Here is a 20,945-nt window from a genome sequence, read left to right on the forward strand (position 1 = left end):
TTCCCATTTTGCAATAGGAACATGATCCTAGTAACCTATAGCTCCAAGAGACTTTCTCTTTATAGTAATTTCAATTGTTTATGTTTGCTTGACTTAAAATCAACCCTTCCAATCAATCTTATTTTCATTAAAAACTAACTTTCGAAAAGGAAATCACCATGTTTCCTTTCATCATGTGTATAAAGAAAAACATCCTTGTGGATGATCCTAGAGTCACTATACTATAGAAGCTTTGTCTTTGCTACCCTAGTATAAGGTGTTGTAGGTTTTATAAATGTTTTGATAAACACCCGACTGGGCATGAATCAAATGGCATCACTGCCAGGGATAGTGCCTAAGTATATTGACATTACCTTTTATGAGTACTTGTGATCTTCATCACAAGTTGGCAATTTTTCTTTCACTAACTCCTTTTCTTTGTTTTTATTTTATCTTATCTTTCATTTATTTTTTAGCTAACCTTAAATATTTTCCTAGAATTGTAGTCCTTTTTGTTTTCTTTGTTTTTGTTTTAGTAATCTCGAGTTGTGTATGCCTTATTGGATAAGAGATATTGAGGGAAGACTTGTGGGAATTAAAAATCCTAAGAAAACTGAGTTGGAAGTCTACTTGAACATCATGGATTTTCCACCTGAAGATCAGAATAGACAACATGGGCAAGAGGAGAATCTCAATGCATACCGATCCATGAGGGACCGCAGCATCCACCTCGAATGAGTGCACCTTCATGCATAGTGCCTTCCACTGAGTAGCTAGTGATCCGACCTCATATAGTGCCGCTTCTACCTACTTTCCATGGGATGGAAAGTGAGAACCCCCATTCTCACATCAAGGAGTTTGAAGAAGTGTGCACTACATTCCAAGAAAGAGGAGTTGCAATTGACTTGATGAGACTCAAGCTATTCCCTTTCACCTTGAAGGATAAGGCCAAGATTTGACTTAATTCTCTAAGGCCGAGGAGTATCAGAACGAGGACTGATTTACAAGCCGAGTTTCTTAAGAAGTTCTTCCCTACTCATAGGACCAATGGCTTGAAAAGGCAAATTTCGAACTTCACAGCTAAGGAAAATGAGAAATTCTATGAGTGTTGGGAGAGGTACATGGAAACTATCAACGTTTGTCCTCACCATGGCTTTTACACATACTTCTTAGTGAGCTATTTCTATGATGGTATGTCTTCCTCTATGAAGTAACTCCTAGAGACCATGTGTGGAGGAGACTTCATGAGTAAGAATCTGGAGGAAGCTATAGACTTCTTAAGCTATGTTTTTGAAGTTTCAAGAGGATGGGATGAACCGAATGCCAGAGATGTGGGGAGGATGAAGTCTTAGCCCAATGCTAAAGGTGGAATGTATGTGTTGAGTGAAAACATGAACATGAAAGCAAAATTTGCAACTATGGCAAAGAGATTGGAAGAACTAGAACTGAAGAAAGTACCAGAAGTACAAGCCATTTCCAAGACACTAGTACAAGCTATGCCTTGTTCCATATGTCAGTCTTATGAGCACTTGGTGGAGGAGTGTCCAACCATTCCAGCAGTGAGAGAAATGTTTGGTGATCAAGCAAATGTGGTTGGCCAATTCAAGCCCAACAACAATGCTCCTTATGGAAGCACCTACAATTCTAACTGGAGAAACCATCCAAATTTCTCATGGAAGCCAAGGCCACCTCAGTACACACCACCAGCTCAAGCACCTCAACAAGCTTCAAACCTTGAACAAGCCATTGTGAATATTAGCAAGGTTGTGGGAGACTTTGTGGGAGAGCAAAAGTTAATCAACTCTCAATTAAATCAGAAAATTGATAGAGTGGAAAGTACATTGAATAAGAGGATGGATGGAATGCAAAATGATCTATCTCATAATATAGATAATGTTCAATACTCCATCTCAAGGCTTACCAACCTCAATACTGTGCAAGAGAAAAGGAAGTTTCCTTCTCAACCTCATCAAAATCCCAAGGGTATTCATGAAGTAGAAGCTCAAGAGGGAGAATCTTCAAAGGTGAGGGAAGTCAAAGCAGTTATCACTCTTATGAGTGGTAAGGAGGTTGTTCAACCCGCACCCAAGCTAAAGCATGATGAAGGAAGTGAATCAGAGAAAGACATGGGTGAGAAGAAGTCAAATGAAGATGACCATGATTCTAGTGTGGATGAAGAACCAAGGATAGTCATCAAGGAAGATATGATGAAGAAGCACATGCCTCCACCTTTCCCTCAAACTTTGCATAGTAAGAAGGGAACCAAGAATACATCATAAATTTTTGAAGTGTTGAGGCAAGTGAAGGTCAACAGTCCTTTACTTGACATGAACAAGCTAGTTCCAACTTATGCCAAATTCTTGAAGGACTTATGCACTGTAAAGAGAGGGTTAAATGTGACCAAGAAAGCCTTTTTGATTGAGCAAGTGAGTGTTATCATCCAGTGCAAGTCTCCAGTGAAGTATAAAGATCTAGGATGCCCCACCATTTCAGTAAATATTGGAGGGATGTGTGTGGAGAAAGCTCTTCTAAACTTGGGAGTAAGTGTGAATTTGCTACCCTATTCAGTTTACAAGCAATTAGGACTTAGGGGGTTGAAGCTCACGTCCATTACTCTCTCCATAGCTGATAAATCAGTGAAGATCCCAAGGGGGATAATTGAGGATGTCTTGGTACAAGTTGACAAATTCTACTATCCAGTAGATTTTGTTGTTCTTGATATTGATCCAGTTGTCACAAGGACAAAATATGTGCCAATCATACTTGGAAGACCATTCCTCACTACTTTGAATGCAATCATCAATTGTAGGAATGGAGTTATGCAACTCACGTTTGGCAACATGACCTTGGAGCTAAGCATCTTCCATTTGTGTAAGAAGCATCTCCATCCGGAAGAAGAGGAAGGGCCAGAGGAAGTGTGCATGATTGACACTTTGGTGGAGGAGCATTGTGAACAGAGCATGGAGGAAGATTTGATTGAGAGTCTTGGGAATCTTGATGAAGGGTTACCTAAACGCTCAGATTTGTTAACTACCATGTCTCCTTGGAGGAGGAGGGAAGAGATTCTACCTTTGTTCAATGAGGAGGAGTGGCACAAAGCTGCTAAGGAGGAGTCCCCAAAGCTTACTGTTAAGTTTCTTCCTACTAAGTTGAAATACGCATACTTGGAGGAAGACAAGCAGCGCACTATGGTGATCTCTTCAGCTCTCTCCATTCATGAAGAGGATTGTCTAATCAGAGTCCTTAGAAGATGTAAAAAGGTCATTGGGTGGAAAATTTAGGACTTGAAAGGGATCAACCCTTTGGTGTGCACACATCATATCTATAGGGAGGAGGAAGCAAAGCTAGTTTGCCAACCTCAGAGAAGGTTGAACCCTCACATGCAAGAGGTGGTGCGAGCTGAAGTTTTGAAGCTACTTCAAGCCGGTATTATTTATCCCATATCAGATAACCTATGGGTGAGTCCAACCCAAGTTATCCCAAAGAATTCTAGGATCACGATGGTGCAGAATGATAAGGGAGAAGATGTCTCCACACGCCTTACTACTAGTTGGAGAGTGTGTATTAATTACAGGAAATTGAATGCGGTGACAAAGAATGACCATTTCCCGTTGTCTTTTATTGACCAAGTGCTTGAAAGCGTCTCTAGGCATCCTTTCTACTGTTTTTTGGATGGCTACTCTGGCTACTTTCAAATAGAGATTGATTTGGAAGATCAAGAGAAGACCACTTTCACATGCCCCTTTGGTACATTTACATATAGGAGAATGTCTTTCGATTTATGCAATGCACCCGCAACTTTCCAAATATGCATGCTAAGCATCTTTAGTGATATGGTGGAGCAAAATTTGGAAGTCTTTATGGACGAGTGCATTTGAGGATTGCTTGGTAAACTTAGAAGTTGTTCTAAACCGGTGCATTGAAAAAGACTTGGTGCTTAACTGGGAGAAGTGTCATTTCATGGTACAACAAGGGATTGTTCTCGGGCATATCATCTCTAAGGAGGGTATTGAAGTTGATAAAGCAAAAGTTGAACTCATTGTCAAGTTGCCATCTCCCACCAATGTGAAGGGAGTAAGACAATTCCTTAGACACGTCGGGTTCTATAGGAGGTTTATCAAGGACTTTTCAAAGCTTGCAAGGCCTCTTTGTGAACTATTGGTCAAGGATGCCAAATTCATATGGGATGAAAGATGCTAAAGAAGTTTTGAGCAATTGAAGTCATTTCTGACAACAACACCCATTGTGTGAGCTCCTAACTGGCAATTACCCTTTGAGATAATGTGCGATGCTAGTGATTTTACTATTGGAACTATGTTGGGCCAAAGGGAATATGGAAAACCCTATGTGATCTATTATGCCAGTAAGATACTCAAAGAGGCGCAAAGAAACTACACAACCACCGAGAATGAATTATTAGCGGTAGTTTTTGCCTTGGACAAATTTCGTGCTTACTTGGTGGGGTCTTTCATAGTGGTATTCATCAATCACTCTGCTTAATTTGAAGTATTTGTTGACTAAGCAAAATGCCAAGGCAAGGCTAATTAGGTGGATCTTCTTGCTTCAAGAGTTCAATCTTCAAATCAAAGACAAGAAGTGAGTAGAAAATGTGGTAGCTGACCACCTTTCAAGGCTTGCAATTGCACATAATTCCCATGGTTTGCCCATTAATGATGACTTCTTAGAGGAATCTCTCATGTTGGTGGAAGTAACTCCGTGGTATGCTCACATTGCGAACTACCTAGTTACAGGAAAAGTTCCAAGTGAGTGGAAATCACAAGATAGGAAGCATTTTTTTGGAAAGATCCATGCCTACTATTGGGAAGAACCGTTTCTATTCAAGTATTGTGCGGATCAAATAATAAGAAAGTGTGTTCCTGAACAAGAGCAATAGGGGATTCTCTCTCATTTCCGTGAGAATGCTTGTGGAGGCCACTTTTCTTCTCAGAAGACAACTATGAGGGTCTTGCAATTGGGTTTCTGTTGGCCCTCACTTTTCAAGGATGCCCATGCCATATGCAAGGGTTGTGATCGATGTTAGAGGCTTGGGAAGTTGACCCAAAGGAATATGATGCCTTTGAACTCCATTATGATAGTTGATCTTTTTTATGTTTGGGGCATTGACTTCATGGGACCTTTTCCTATGTCATTTGGCTACTCCTACATCTTGGTGGGAGTCGATTATGTTTCTAAGTGGGTTGAAGCAATTCCATGCAAATACAATGACCATAGGATGGTTATCAAGTTCTTGAAGAAGAACATTTTCTAAAGATTTGGAGTATTTTAATAGTGTTGGGACACCTTATAGAAGGCCAATGAGGCTTCAGAAAAAAAAAAAAAATGCTACACTTGCCTTGAAACCTGAGCAAGGTCCTAGGGGTATATGGCGAAAGTCTTTGAAGTCTGGTGCCCTAAACCTTAATTGGTTGGAAGTTGCAAACCTTAATGCTCGTTATAAGGGTGAATGGGTGAAGTTGAGCAAATAAAAGAATTGTGAAATAAAAGAGGTGTGTTCTTAGCCTATTGGGTGTTGGTCAATTTGTCAGGTTTGAGAAAAAACTTAGTTGGGGGGAGGGAGAGCATAGTTTAGCATACTATAATTGGAAACTAATCACCTTAACACTTAGATTCTTGTGAAAGATTAAGAGTTAGATATTTGGGAGTGGAAATTCTTTTGAAGATTAAATTTCCATAATGCCTACTCTTTGTATTTTGTGATTAGGTAAGTGATTTAATGACTCTTGTTGAAGGTTGGGCTTTATATCTTTGATTTTCCATGAGAGATTTTTTTTTTGAAGTGGAAAACATGATTTTTTAAATTATTGTATAGTCTACTTTTCTTTTTCTCTCCTTAGTTGCTAAGAGACTAGCAATGTGTTGGTTGGGGGGAGTGATTACTACTCAAAAAGTGCATTTTTATAAGCTTAAACTTAATTGTATTAAGCACTTTTGAGTAGTAGTTAGACCTTTTTATCTCAATTGGCATGTTAAGGACCTAGCAAATGTTACTAACCAATTTTTGGTAAGTTTTAGTGCTTTTGGTAGCTTTTTGATCACTGAAACAGGCCAAGATTGAGGGAGAGTTTTGTGCAAGCTATGGCAAGGCAAGTTGAAGATCAATCACATGAGGAATCCGAGCCTTCGAGCACTTCAAAATTATCAGTAGTAAGATGGAGGAAAGCAGAGCCTTTCGCAAGGCAAAATCATCAATTTGGCAGGGTGTGTCAAAATCACTTTGTGCGCACCGACCTTCGGGATTTTTCTCTAGAATTGTAATTTTTCCTTTTTACTCCTTTTGTATTAGATAAATGACATTAGGGTTTGTTTAGGAACTATAAATAGGGATTGGAAAACCTCTCAAAGAAAATGATATTATGTTTTGTTAGATGTTTTTGATATTTTTTAAAGTCTGGTTTAAAGGAAATATACGGGAGTTTTTCTCTGCCTTTCCTTCTCATTTTCTTTTCATATTCTCTCTAGCTAAACACCCTCTGAAGATGATTTCTCAGAGGATGAGGGGCTAAGTTTCACGTTTCTTGGAGTGATGGAAGCTAGGTAAAGGATCCAGATGCAAATGTGGGAGTTTTCCTTGCTTTAAATATAGGTAGTTGTGTATCATTAATGGTTTGTAATTCAAGTTTCAGCTTTAATCCCTTAGAATCACCTTGAATGGCCAATACTTGGTAAGCTTTTAGGATTTTATGTATGCTTATTGCTAGATCCTTGGATGTCCATTAGTTATCAAGTACAAGCCATTGGAAGGTGGTTTAAGGTAAGGGTCTTTAGTGTTTGAAGCCATTAATGGGAAGCAACTACCATTTTTCAAGAACCCTTTGGATCAAAACTTATTTTCTAAATACAAATCCGGTTCGGGAGATAACCATCCTTTATGTTATTGTCCCCAATGCGAGGAGAAGATCCGGAATTTCCCATTTTGCAACAGGATCATGATCCTAGTAACCTATAGCTCCAAGAGACTTTCTCTTTATAGTAATTTCAGTTGTTTATGTTTGCTTAACTTAAAATCAACCCTTCCAATCAATTTTATTTTAATTAAAAACTAACTTTTAGAAAGGAAATCACCATTTCTCATTTCATTAATGTCATGTGTACAAAGAAAACTCATCCCTGTGGACGATCTTAGAGTCACTATACTATAGTAGCTTTGTCTTTGTTGCCCTAGTATAAGGTGTTGTAGGTTTTATAAATGTTTTGATAAACACCCGACTGGGCATGAATCACCATCAAAGCACAAACCCTTATAACCAAAGGAAAAGCAAACCCATCAGCCGAAACCCCTAGCTTTCGCATTCTGCAACAAATTTCAAGGGCTTCTTCACAATACCCATAAGCCACATTAACCCTCAAAATTGAATTCCACGAAAGCATATTCGAAAAGCACTCAATTGGGCAGCTTCAAACACTTTCTAGGCATCATTGGCCAGCCCATACACCCACAACTCCATGCCTTATTTATTCATAAATACAAGGGAGCACACCCGAGAAGCAAAACAGAGCAATTTGAAACAAACATAACTATGGAAAAACAACCAAACCAAAATAAAATATGATAAAAAAAGATAAACAAATGAATGCGCCCTTGAATAGAAACATATTTCATGCTTGATTCAATGCGTTCAAAAAACTAGTGGTACAGAGAGAAAGTTCAAGACAAATACCGAAATGAGATTGTCAACCAAAGAAAAGCAATCAGCTTCAGCTAGAAACCTTGAGCTTCAAGTTGCTCTCTGTTTCAGCTCAAAAAAAATATCTGCCCCTTGCTTTGTCTCCCCACTAACTCAACTCCTTACCTCTCATTTTCTTGTCCCCTCGGAAGCCCAAAAACAACTCACACCTCGGTCCTATGGCTGCCCAGAATAACCCACCTATCAGTCCTATGGCCGCCCAGAACAGCTCACCCATCAGAGTCCTATTTGGCTGCCCAAGAACGGCTCCTTCTCGGGGTGGCCAGGAAAAATAAAATAAAATAAAATAAAAACCCTTCTATCTGAGGGGGTCTACAGTCTGTTATTTTATTAAACAATGAGGCAAAAACAATCATAAAGAAATAAAGATACAAAAGAATGGGATATAAGACACAAACTAATAAGACCAAGGTACAAAGCACAGAAACAAAAGTACAAATTAACAAGACTAATGTCTAAATCAATAAGATTAAGGTACAAAGTTATTGGACCAATGGTACAAAACCATAGGATTAAAGGTGCCAAACAATGGTCCAAAGCATCGGGACCAAAGGTACAAAACAATGTGACTAGGGTACAAAACAATTAGACCAATTGTAATTTGAACATTAGAAGCTTGGTAGATTTATAAAATGATAGAATTTGGGGGTGATATTTTTAATTCTATATGTGAATGAGTTATTGATTTTGTAAGTGCTTTTACTACTTTTGGGAGCATAATTACCTATTAATAGTGGAATTTAACTCTATATTCCATAATTTTTAAGATTAGTTCATTTCTTCATTATCATGAACAAAATTTCAAATTTTCTATAATACTAATGTTATAGGATCTTACATAAATTAAATATTTTTAATTTTTTTTTAACACAATATTTTATTTTCAATAATTTCTTTAGAGATAATATTTTATCTCAATTAAGTAAAAGAAAATTCTTGCTTTTTTTATCTCTTCATCAAGGTACGTAAACAAATTTGTATATAAGTTTTTAAAAATTCCAATTTTTTTTTTTATAGTAGTTATATAAAATTAAAATTTCAAGATTTTCTATTTCTTATGTGATATGCCAATATTTTATTTTACTATTGTATTTGTTCCTTAACTAAACAATATATTAATGATGGTAACAGCATAATTATATCTATATATATTATTGCTTCAGGAAAGAAAAAAATATTTATTAAAATAACAATAGATTTTTGTGTTTCCATCAAATAAATAAAAACATACCAACCAGTTTGGTTATCGGCAACCTATACATCGGGAGATATATCGGTAGTACAATATTTCCATATGCAGCCTTGGCTCACCATTGGGCTAGCTTGCCCTTTCATTACATTAAGTGCACCAGAATAAATATATACTAAAATCATCTTAAAAACAAAATATTAAAAGAATATTTTAATAAATAAAATATTTCTAATTATTTTATTTTTAAATTTCATTTCATATCACTAAAAATATAAAAATTGTCATGATAATTTTTTTAATATGTTTTTTATATATCATTTATATCTTATTAAATATAAAAATATATAAATATTAAAAAATTTATACATATGTTATCATTTATTTTATGTCATTGAATATATTTGAATTAAAAGAATCATAATTTTAATATTAATTATGTTTTAAATTTAGACATACTATAATAAAATGTCACGATATTTTCGTCGAATAATATTTTAATGTAATTTAATATTAAATATATACTTACAAAATTTATATCTTTTATCGATACACACGATATTATTATCGAATATCACAAAGTATATCATACATATATATATATATATATATATATATATTAATTTCTCTAACAAAATAACTTCAAAATATTTATTATTACTTGTTATATTATTTTTTTAGAATTTTATTCAAACATCTTAACGAGTTTTGATCAATTTTTGTTCCTACGATATTTTGTATCAAAATAGCCACCAATATTTCCCAACTTTCCTTTGGTATCTTAATCAAACCCAACAAATTCACTTTTTCTTAAAGCTATGACGATTATTGAATTGGAAATTTCACAAAAGCAATTCATAACATGGGGCTAGTACAAATTGAAATGAATAACCAAAGGAGAAAATCAGAAGTAGCATACAACTTAAGATGAAAAACCACCAAAAAATAACTGATCTCCGGAGATCTCAAATATTCGGGAACAGCTATAAACAGAGCAAAATGCTTGCAATACCATTAACAACAAGATGGCAATGATAGCTAGAAGTGTTAAGAGCTGCCAGGAACCGAACACATAACGCGTTATGACCTTTCCGGCCTTAACTTGCCATCTGCTACCGTGATACTTGTTCACATCTTCAATCACCTTATCTAGGAAGGGAACCTTCGTCAACCTTATGGACTTGCTCATCCCATTCCACAGGTTGGCCACCTCTTCATCACTCTTCAACCGGTTCAAAATAATACCTCTTTCTCTCAGAAACTTGGCATCCTCCTTGGTATCAATAATCCCATTCATTAGTTCAGTGTACCGAGCAATAACAAGTGGCCCTGACCCCGTTGATGCTTCATATGCAACCAAGTTTCTCAAAGTGACTTCTGTATTTGGATCTAAACTGATAGTAGGGAGGTAAAGCTTGGCCATCTTAGCATCAAAACTGATGGATGAGATGCTGCCATTAGTAGGTAAGAAACGGACACCAGATTCCGAGAGCTCGGACACTGAAGGGATGGTGATTTCCTCCATCAGTGGGGGTTTGGTAGTGTTACTATCGGAGTTGGAGTTGGAGTTGGAGTCCACATTTTCCGACTCATTTTCTTCCTCATGGGTTGATAAGACAGATTCAACAGGTTTTTTTAAGACAGAATATCCGGGGATCTTAGAAACGGCTGTGTTAGGCAATTTCAATATGTATTTTACAGCATCGGAAAATATAATTTTCTTGATGAGTCGACCTATTGGGCCTTCAGTCAATTTTGACAGAAGTTTCGAAATTACCTCAAATGTTCCTTTTGCACTACTGGACTCTCCAGAAGATCCTTCTGCTTCGCCTTGCTGTGGTTCATTTTCGCCCGCCACTTCAATTATTTCAGATGGTTCTTTTGACCTTGGCACGATGAGATAATACAGAAAGTCCAGCAAGTGAGCATGCTCTTCAACTTGGATATGCGACAGTTCCACCCTGATCCCAAATGGACAAAGATATTTGCCAAATCCAGCTAACATTGAACACAAGATACCATCAGCTTGACGTGGCGTCGAGAACTGGAATTCTAACACCTGCTTCAGTACAAACAATGGAATTTGATTCTCAACCATCACCATGTCTCTCAGAATCTCATTATAAGCTGATTTGGTCCTCGCATAATCAAGTAGGTGTGACTTCCTGTGGAAAACTCTCGGCAGAGCCCGTTCTTCCCGGATGGCATAGACTTGAAGGAACTCAAGCAAGAAAGAGGCATCAACAAGCATCATCAATGCTAAGGTTTCACCATCGAAGTCCAAGAACTTGTGGTAGCAAGCTCGAATTCTGGACTCATGCTCGTTCAACTGTTTGATAAGGCTTTCAAAATTTTCACTTTGGAGATGCTTTTTAGTTCTTTTCGCTGCTGCAATTTTGTACCTCTCCATCTCATAGAGCTCCTGCTGCAAATGATGATAAGGCCCCAGTCCAACTTGTTGTGGAACATAGCAATCCGGCTTAGTAGCCATGAGAGTTTTGGGTACATTGAAGATGTTGACAGGGACTTCACTATCTTCTTCAAGCTCTTCATTTAGAGCCTCACGTATCTGAGTCGCCCAATTTTTCTCATCAGGGCTTGGGCTACTAGAGGTGGAGGCCACGGTGGAGGCCTCGGTGGATTGAAGAGAAGAAGTTTTTGGTGTAGTTGACATGGCAGTTCAATTTGGTGTATTATGTGAGAGGGAGTTTGGAGTGAGGGCGTATTGCATAGGAGATAGGATATTGGTACAATATATAGACCGAAATTTCTGAAAATATCCCTAATTTTTTTGCCTATATTTCCCATATTTTGGAAGACCAAGTCAAACCGAGCAGTCAACGCGGTCAAACAAGACGGTCAATGCATGTCAAATCGGAGGGTCAACGCAGGGGAACCAAAAGGTTTAGCGTGGACTTAGCTCACCACCGGGCGAAACTCACCCTATTTAATATATATTAAAAGTATATTTTTTTTTAAGAACAAATTATTTTATAATTAAGTGAAATTTTTTGATTTAATTGATTATCAAAAATATTAAAATTATCATAATAATTTTTTTCATAATGTTTTTCATATGATTAATATATTAATTAAATATTAAAAATTATAAATATATTATCATTTATTTTATATCAATTAATGCAATTGAATTAAATATATGATAATTTTAATATTAAATATATTTTAAAATTAGACATACAATAATCAAATATTACAATATTATTACCAAATAACATGTAATGTAATTTAATAATCAATATACACTTATAAAATTTATATTTTTATCGATGCATATATATATATATATATCAATTTCTTCAACAAAACAACTTTAAAATGTCATTATACTTCTAATTTCATGTTTAAAAGTTTTTTCTTATATTTTTATAAGTTTTGATCAATTTTAGACAAAATATTCGTCGATATATTTTCGATAACTCTAATATATTCATAAAATCAAAGTATCAACATATTCGTAATTATTGATATTTTCATAAACTACCTTTTGTTCATTGTTTTATTAAAGTTTCCGCCAGCTCAAATAGGCAAAGCTAGCTAGATTGTTATCTACAAAATTTGAATTCAAACAATTCCATATAATAAGAGACCTTGCCAAACAATTGGAGTAATTAATCGTGCGTTTTCCATATGGTTTTCAAAACTAGACCGGTTGGTCACTATTTCGATCTGGTTTGATCCAGTCAATTAGGTCGGAAATAGGTTGAATCGGAATCGAACCGGTTGAACCGGAATCGAACCGGTTGAACCGGCAGTCCGACTGGTTCCATCCAAATCAAACGGTTCAATTTTATTTTATTTTTATTATTTTTACAGTATCAAAACGACATCGTTTTAAAGAATATGAAAACATTGCACTGATGATGAAGAAATTGTCGTCCCCAACATGCTGCGACATCGACGCCAGCTCCCACAGGCGGTCTCCCCGGTCGTTACACCATTGCAACCATGACCCCCTCTTCTTTCCCTCCCCGCTGCAAAGCCCCCTCTAGGCACCGCAAACCCCCAGCACCCCACCCACACCCCACCCCCCGAACACATTGCAACCGTCCTCCCCCCACTGCAAAGCCCCCTCTCGACGCCGCAAACCTGTCCCCCGACGGTCAAAACGCCTCTCTGGAAAACCTAATTGTGTGCACTGTGTGTCTTCATAATTTTAATGTATTTTTTATTATTATTATGATATTATGTTTAATATTCCATTTTTATAAAAAAAAAAATTTGTTTATTTATTAGTTCTAAAAACATTGGGTTTTCTCATCTCACGAATGTATTGGAATCACTGTTAACCAAACTTTTATAAACTCTATGCAGAAATAATTATTTTAAAAAATAATTTTGGATGCATAAAACAAAATAAATGGAAGTACTAAAATAATCATCATATTCTTACCTTGATCCATGATACCAATAACACTTTTGAAGTGAGATTGAGTCACTTTGTGAATTGTATTGTCAAGGTCTTCAACTCACTACTCTCATATAGTGGATGTGTCACTTGTGTGGTATATGTATTTAAAAATAAAACAACAAAAGGACATAAGAATGAGAGTGTGGCTTGGGACCTTAACTTATAAAAATTGTATATCTCTTAGTCTTCCCATCAAAGACTATATGGGAGTTATACTCATTATTTACACCCATTATGTACAAATTAATGGGTAATGGTGGGTTATTAACTTGAATGCATCTCTATAATTGCATAGGTTATACTTTTTCATTTTCCTCCATTACTCATAAACATAATGTACCAAATAAATTTCATAATGATAGGGTTACAAAAGTTGTAACGCCACATTCATATAAATTAAATTTTCTAACTCCACATTTATAATTTGAGTCTTCCATACAAAAGACTCTTGGATGCCCAATCAATTAATTCGTCTACCTATCAATCGATACCCTTAAATATTATTTACACAAATGTAATTATATATGGTCACACATTATAGGAAAAAAACTAACAATCTCCCACTTGGCCTACATAGTTATATTTGTAATAGATTAAAACATAATATGGCCATAACAATTTCTCAAAATAGGCATCATTTACATTAAGATTATGTTTCATGGAACCACTAACGCCAAATCATTGAAATGATTAGATCACACAACGATCCAATATTCTTCAAGGATTATAGTACTAGCACCTCCATTAACATCAATCAATGACTTTTATGACATTAGCAACATTAAGGTGATAATGCTAATTCATTAACATAATGGTCCCATCAACTTTTAAACATCTAGATTGTGCACAAAATGGATGTATAAAAGTAACATAATAATCATCAATATATCATAATCAAGAACTCTATTCTCATTATAATGTGATCACATACATTGCACTCTCAATCAATCTAAAATTGACAAACTTGCCACCAAGCCCATGCACGCAACATAATTCATAAAAAGCTTAAGTGGAAGACCTTTTGTCAATGGATCTGCCAACATGAGTGTATTTTTAATATGTTCAATAGAGACAACTCCATTTTGAACTTTCTCCCTTACAACCAGATACTTAATATCAATGTGCTTTGATCCTCTTGTAGTCTTATTATTTTTAGAGAATCGCACAATAGCACTATTATCACAATATGTTCTCAATGGTCTCATTATCGAATCAATAACATGAAGCCTTGAGACAAAGTTTTTCAACCATATTGCATGACATGTGGCTTCATAACATGCTACATATTTTGCCTCCATTATAGAAGAAGCTATCAATAATTGCTTATGGCTCTTCCATGAAATAGGTCCATTTGATAACATAAAAATATAGTCATATGTAGACCTTCTGGTATTCTTACAGCCGGCATAATCAGGATGAGAATAACCAATAACCTCTAGATTATTTGTTCTTTTATATGTAAGCATGTAGTCCTTAGTCCCTTGCAAATAACGCAATACTTTCTTAACTGCTTTCCAATGATCAATACCTGGATTACTTTGGTATCGACCAAGCATGCCTACCACATAAGCTATGTCTGGTCGAGTGCATACTTGAGCATACATGATACTCCCTACTGCAGAAGCATAAGGAATTTTGTCCATTTGTTTCTTTTCAAGATCATTTTTGGGACATTGAAGTTCACAAAATATTTCCCCTTTCACAACAAGAGCAACATTGCTAGAACAATTTTGCATGTTGAATCTTTTAAGAACTTTTTCAATATAGTTCTTTTGGGATAATCCTAATAATCCACGTGACCTATCTCTATGAATTTCAATTCCTATCACATAGGATGCTTCACCAAGATCTTTCATATCAAAATTCTTGGATAAAAATTGTTTGGTCTCAAAAATCATTCCCATATTGTTGCTAGCAAGCAACATATCATCAACATACAACACAATAATATAAATTTTGCTCCCACTGGTCTTAAGGTATATACATTGATCCACTAGATTCTCTTTGAAACCAAAAGTGATGAGAATTTCATGGAACTTAAGATACCATTGTCTAAAAGTCTGCTTTAGACCATATATGGACTTTTTAAGTTTACATACCATATGTTCCTTTCCTTTATCCTGAAAACCCTCAAGTTGATCCATATAAACCTCGTCACGCAAGTGACCATTCAAAAAGGCAGTTTTAACATCCATTTGATGTAACTCTAAGTCAAAATGAGCTACTAAAGCCATGACTATTCTTAAGGAATCTTTCTTGGAAACAGGAGAAAATTTTTCCTTATAGTCGATTCCTTCTTTTTGAGTGTATCCTTTTGCAAATAACCTGGCCTTGTATCTTTCGACATTGCCGTTAGAATCATATTTGGTTTTAAAAATCCATTTGCAACTAATAGTTTTAATTCCTTTGGGCAATTCTATAAGATCCCAAACTTCATTATCTTTCATTGATTTCAACTCTTCTTCCATAGCATAAAGCTATAGAGTTGAATTTTCACTATTGATGGCTTGATCATAAGAAGTAGGATCATTTTCCAAGCCAACATCATAATCACACTCATTAAGATAAACTCCGTAGTCATTTGATATAGCAGGTCTTTTCTCTCTTTGTGATCTACGTAAAAATACTTTTGTAGTTGGGACATTCTCATTTTCATTACAAGAAACCTCTTGAGTCACACCATATTCCATCATTGGTGTTGATACTTCATTAGAGGTTAACTTTTTAAGCTCAATTCTCCCACTAAAATATTCATTTTCTAAAAACACAGCATGTCTAGTTTCAACAATTTTAAAGCCCTGACCATGAAAACAAAATCTAAAACCTTTTGATTTTTTAGGATAGCCAATGAAATTAGAACTTATGGTTTTAGAATCCAATTTATTTATTTGTGTGTTAAAATTTTTAGCTTCAGCTAGACATCCCCATACATGTAAATAATTCAAAGCCGGTTTCCTACCCACCCATTACACATAAGGAGTTTTGGGTACAGCCTTACTAGGAACACGATTGAGAATGTGGACAGCAGTTTTCAATGCTTCACCCCATAAAAATTCAGGCAAGGTTGAGTTACTCATCATACTTCTCACCACGTCAGTTAGAGTACGATTTCATCGCTTTGCTACACCATTTTGCTCTGGTGTTCCTGGCATTGTGTAGTTTGCAATGATACCATGCTCTCTTAAAAATAAGGCAAAAACACTAAGATGTTGACCTGATTCAGTGAACTTACCATAATATTCACCACCTCTATCAAATCTTACACTTTTAATTCGTCGATTGAGTTGATTTTCAACCTCAGCTTTATAAATCTTAAAAACATCTAATGTTTCAAAATTTTCACGAATAAGATACACATAAGAATACCTTGAAAAGTCATCAATAAAACTAATAAAGTACTTATGTCCATTGATGGTTGGAATTGAATAAGGTCCCCAAATGTCAGAATGAATACATTCTAACAATTCAGTAGCCCTTAAGGCACCCTTTTTCTTAACCTTAGTGTATTTTCCCTTTATGCATTCAACACAGCTAGTAAAATCAAAAAAATCAAGTGAAGTCAAAATTTCATCTTTAATAAGACGTTCTATCCTTTCTCTTGAAATGTGATCCAATCGTTTATGCCACAATATGGATGAATTTTCATTCACTCAATTTTATTTGTTAGAGAATTCATACACATGATAAGATAAAAGAGATTGTGAATATTTGCAATCTAAATTCAATGAATAAAGATTACCGTGTAAAGTGCTAGAGCCAACCAAACAAGAATTATAGAACAAGGAAACTCCATTATTTCCAAACTTTAATTCATAACCATAAGAATCAAGTCTTGGAACTGAAATTGGGTTTCTAGTAAAAACAGGAACATAAATTGTATCTACTAAATCCATAAGGAAACCAGTATCCAAAATTAAACGAAGAGTGCCAATAGCCTCAATTTCCACTTCTGTTCCATTTTCCAAAGTAATGGTTCGCTCTCATTTACTTAGTCTCTTGCTCGTAAAGTATCCCTACAATGAATTCGTTATGTGAATGCTTGCACTAGTGTCAATCCACCAAGATTTTGGTGGTATATCAACTACATAAGATTCATAAGACACTAAGCATTGGGTTTTACCTTTCTTTTCCAACCAAGCCTTAAAGCCAAAACAATCTCTTCTCTTGTGACCTTTCTTGTGGCAAAAATGACATTGTATCTTATTTTCGTCCTTTTGCCCATTGTGAGATACATCATTACCTTGTTTCTTTTTCTTACCTTTACCTTTCTTGAAGGATTTTTTATTCAGACCAATAATTAGGTGAGCCATATGGGGCTTTTCCACTTTAAGCCTTTCTTCTTCTTGAACACACATGGAAATTAGTTCACTCATTTTCCACTTATCCTTCTGAGTATTATAATTAATTTTGAAAGGACCAAATTGTGAAGGAAGGGAAGTCATTATGAAGTGAACAAGAAACCTTCAGAAATTGTCATGTCCATTCCTTTCAATTGAGAAGCCATGTCACTCATCTTCATGATGTGCTCACGTACACCACTATGACCATCATATTTCATTGTTATCATTTTTATCATAAGAGTACTTTCCAAGGACTTGGAAGTTCCTAAGAATTGTTCTTCAACTGATTTAATATAGCTCATTGCATTATCTAAATCCGGGATTGCTCCACGAATTGCAGGAGTGATTGAACCTTTCATAATCATTAGACTCATGCGATTAGAGTGCTCTCACTTTTCATATAAAGCCTTTTGTTCATTAGTACTTTTAGAAGTAGGCTTTGTGGGTGTAGGCTCTCTTAGGACATATTCCAAATCCATGCAACCAAGAACAATTCCAATTTGTTCCTTCCATTTTTTTAAATTTGCTCCACTTAATTGTTCAATACCAGACAAATAGCATGAAATAGTAGTAGGATTCATTGCTGCAAAATAAAATTTAATTTAAAAGGAAAATTATTTTATGTCATGACAATATTTAACACCACACTTTACAATAATCTAACCACAACAAAAATTAAGTTAGATATCACATTAATCATAAACATAAGAGATCATATCATAGTTCTTTTGTTGGACCAAACTACAATCATATAATTCAAAAGTACATTATAATAATCCCTCCATTGGGTTGAATTATAATAATTCATAAATTATTAAAATAAAAGTATTGAAACGTAAAGAAGTTTAATACCGTTGGGTAAAAACTTCATCAACCTTTATTATTAAAATATTGTCATATAATCAAACATGGTGATGATCCTTCATTGGGTTGATCAACACTTGTTTCATAAGTTGAACAACACACACACACACACACATATATATATATGATCATCTTCAACCAAACAAGTAAATAAACATATTGTAGACCCCCTCAGAGGAGGAACATTTTCTTTTGTTTTTTTATTTTGTTTTATTTTCTTCTTTCTTCTTATTTTCTTCCTCTTCATCAACCCAAGAACGGGTTGTATGGGGCGATTGGACAGGATTGGTAGCCAAAGAGAACTGATGGGTGTTGGGCGGCCAGATGGGATGAAAAGAGAAGGAAAAGAAGTTGATGGGCGAGTTGCTGAGGACAAAGGAGACAATTGGGCAAAGAGAAGACATAGTTGTTTGAAATAGGGGACACAGCTGAATGAAAAGGAAAGCTGGTTACAGATAGGCAGGGTAATAGCTGGAAAAAAAAAACATTTTTTGGAGGGAAAGATAGCTGACAGAGTTTAGACAGGAGATTAAGAGAGAAACAAAAGGGAGGAAAATGGGATGACAGAGACAGGATTGGAGGGAATACCGACTGAGAAAAAAAAGAAAATAAAGGAATTGAGGGGAAGAATGAGATAACAAGGAGAGGGAGGAGCGTGTTCAGGGAGACACGAGAGAGTTTTGAACTGAGGGGTGGAGAGCTTGAAGATGAGAAAAAACAGAGTTTCACAAAGGGGAGCTTTCCAGGTACGACTCCTATAGCTTATTAGCTTCTCATTTTCTTTACATGGTGGGATTTTTCATTTTTTTTTAGTTGCTTTCCTAGGTACCAGTTTTCCATTTTGGTGTGGATAGGAAAATTCATTCGTTTGTTTGGGTTTAATTTAGCCTTCTGTGTGCATGCTCTGTTCTTGAATTTCTTCGGTTCATCAATCCCGCCTGTTTTGAACCCATGGACATCACCAGAAATGGGGCTCTATACCATCATGTGTTTCATGTTCTTGCATTTGCTTAATCCTCATCGTTCATTCTGGTTATTGTCCTTGCTGCTACTCCTACATTTGTGCTATGTTTGGCGGGTTGTTCAATTTGGAGGTTGGGTGTTGAAGCTTTTGACACAGATTTGACAAGTGGGAAGAATCATTAATGGAATAAGCGGCCACATAAGCATCCTACAATATGTTGTAGAGGATAAGTTGGGCCATTTTCTGTCAAGCATCTTGACATGTTTCTCTGAAGTATTGGTTGCTACCATTTGCTGTTGGGAAGTTTCACTATATCAAGAAGGTGAATGCCATTTTAGTAGCAAAAGTGCATTTTCTGTTGAAACCACCTTCATACCCATTTTCCTCTACCCACTTCATCCTTCATACCACTCATGCCATCCTTCCATCCTTCATGCATATCGCCATACCCGTTTCTTACCCATGCATATCGCCATTCCTCTCACCACCCTTCCAACCCCTCACACCCATTTTCCACTCATGCACACAGGAATCCCACTCTCATCACCATACCCGTGTTCTTACCGCCCACCTCATCCCTCATGACCCCTCATGCATGCACCCATTTTCCAATACCCAGATGTTTCCAATACCCAGATGTTAGAAATGAGGGTTTTCTGATTGAGCAAGAGGAAGATAACGTGGTTACAATGCACGATGTTATGGAGGCTCAATGGGTTTATAATCATTACAGAGATGAGAGCTATTTGAGATGGGATATTATGCCTTTTGAAGTGGACGTAACTAGTTATAAGAGATTGTTTGTGAATGAATCTACTGCAAATGCATGAAGGTTAACGGTTCATAGCTATTGTGTATGAGATGTTCAAATTGATAAATGATAGTTTTTTCATTCATCTTTTCATTCGTTCATGTACAGAGTATATATAGAGGGTATCGTCATTCTAAGAATGGGAAAGAATGACACAAGGAAAGAATGACATAATGAAATAACAATTAATATCCTAATATCTCAACTTTCCTAATATCTCAATATTCCTAATATCTCAATATTCATAATATCTCAACTTTCCTAATATCTAAACATTCCTAATATCTCAACACTAAATGATATAAGGAAATAATGATATAAGGAAAGCATTCCTAATATCTCAACACTCCCCCTCAAGTTGGTGCATAGATGTCACACATGCTCAACTTGTCTAAAATTTTGAGAACACTTGACTTGAGACAGCTTTGGTAAGGATATCGGCCAATTGATCTTCTGATCGAATCTTAGGCAATTCCACAATCTTATCATCCAACTTTTCCTTAATGAAGAATCTATCCACCTCGACATGCTTTGTACGATCATGTTGTACTGGATTAATGAGCAATGTCACACGCGGCTTTATTGTCACAAAACAATCGGATTGGTTGCCTAGATAGGTAAACTAAATCCTGTAAGAGGAGTGTGGACCCGCATTTTTCA

The 20,945-nt window shown here is 35.8% G+C and overlaps 1 protein-coding gene across 1 annotated transcript; it reads right to left on the bottom strand.

Moving 5' to 3' along the window:
• Nucleotides 1-9,678: 9,678 nt before the first annotated feature.
• On the bottom strand, nt 9,679-11,585 carry LOC100264601 (putative UPF0481 protein At3g02645). Its single transcript, XM_002269812.4, has one exon. The coding sequence runs from the start codon at nt 11,546-11,548 to the stop codon at nt 9,797-9,799; it is 1,752 nt and encodes a 583-aa protein (XP_002269848.1). The 5' UTR covers nt 11,549-11,585; the 3' UTR covers nt 9,679-9,796.
• Nucleotides 11,586-20,945: the final 9,360 nt, after the last annotated feature.

The sequence above is a fragment of the Vitis vinifera genome, chromosome 9 (genome assembly GCF_030704535.1).
Source record: "Vitis vinifera cultivar Pinot Noir 40024 chromosome 9, ASM3070453v1".
Lineage (NCBI taxonomy): Eukaryota > Viridiplantae > Streptophyta > Magnoliopsida > Vitales > Vitaceae > Vitis > Vitis vinifera.

What these genes read in the sequence shown, in the direction of transcription:
- LOC100264601 (XM_002269812.4), bottom strand. Translation starts at nt 11,548, where the DNA reads ATGTCAACTACACCAAAAACTTCTTCTCTTCAATCCACCGAGGCCTCC.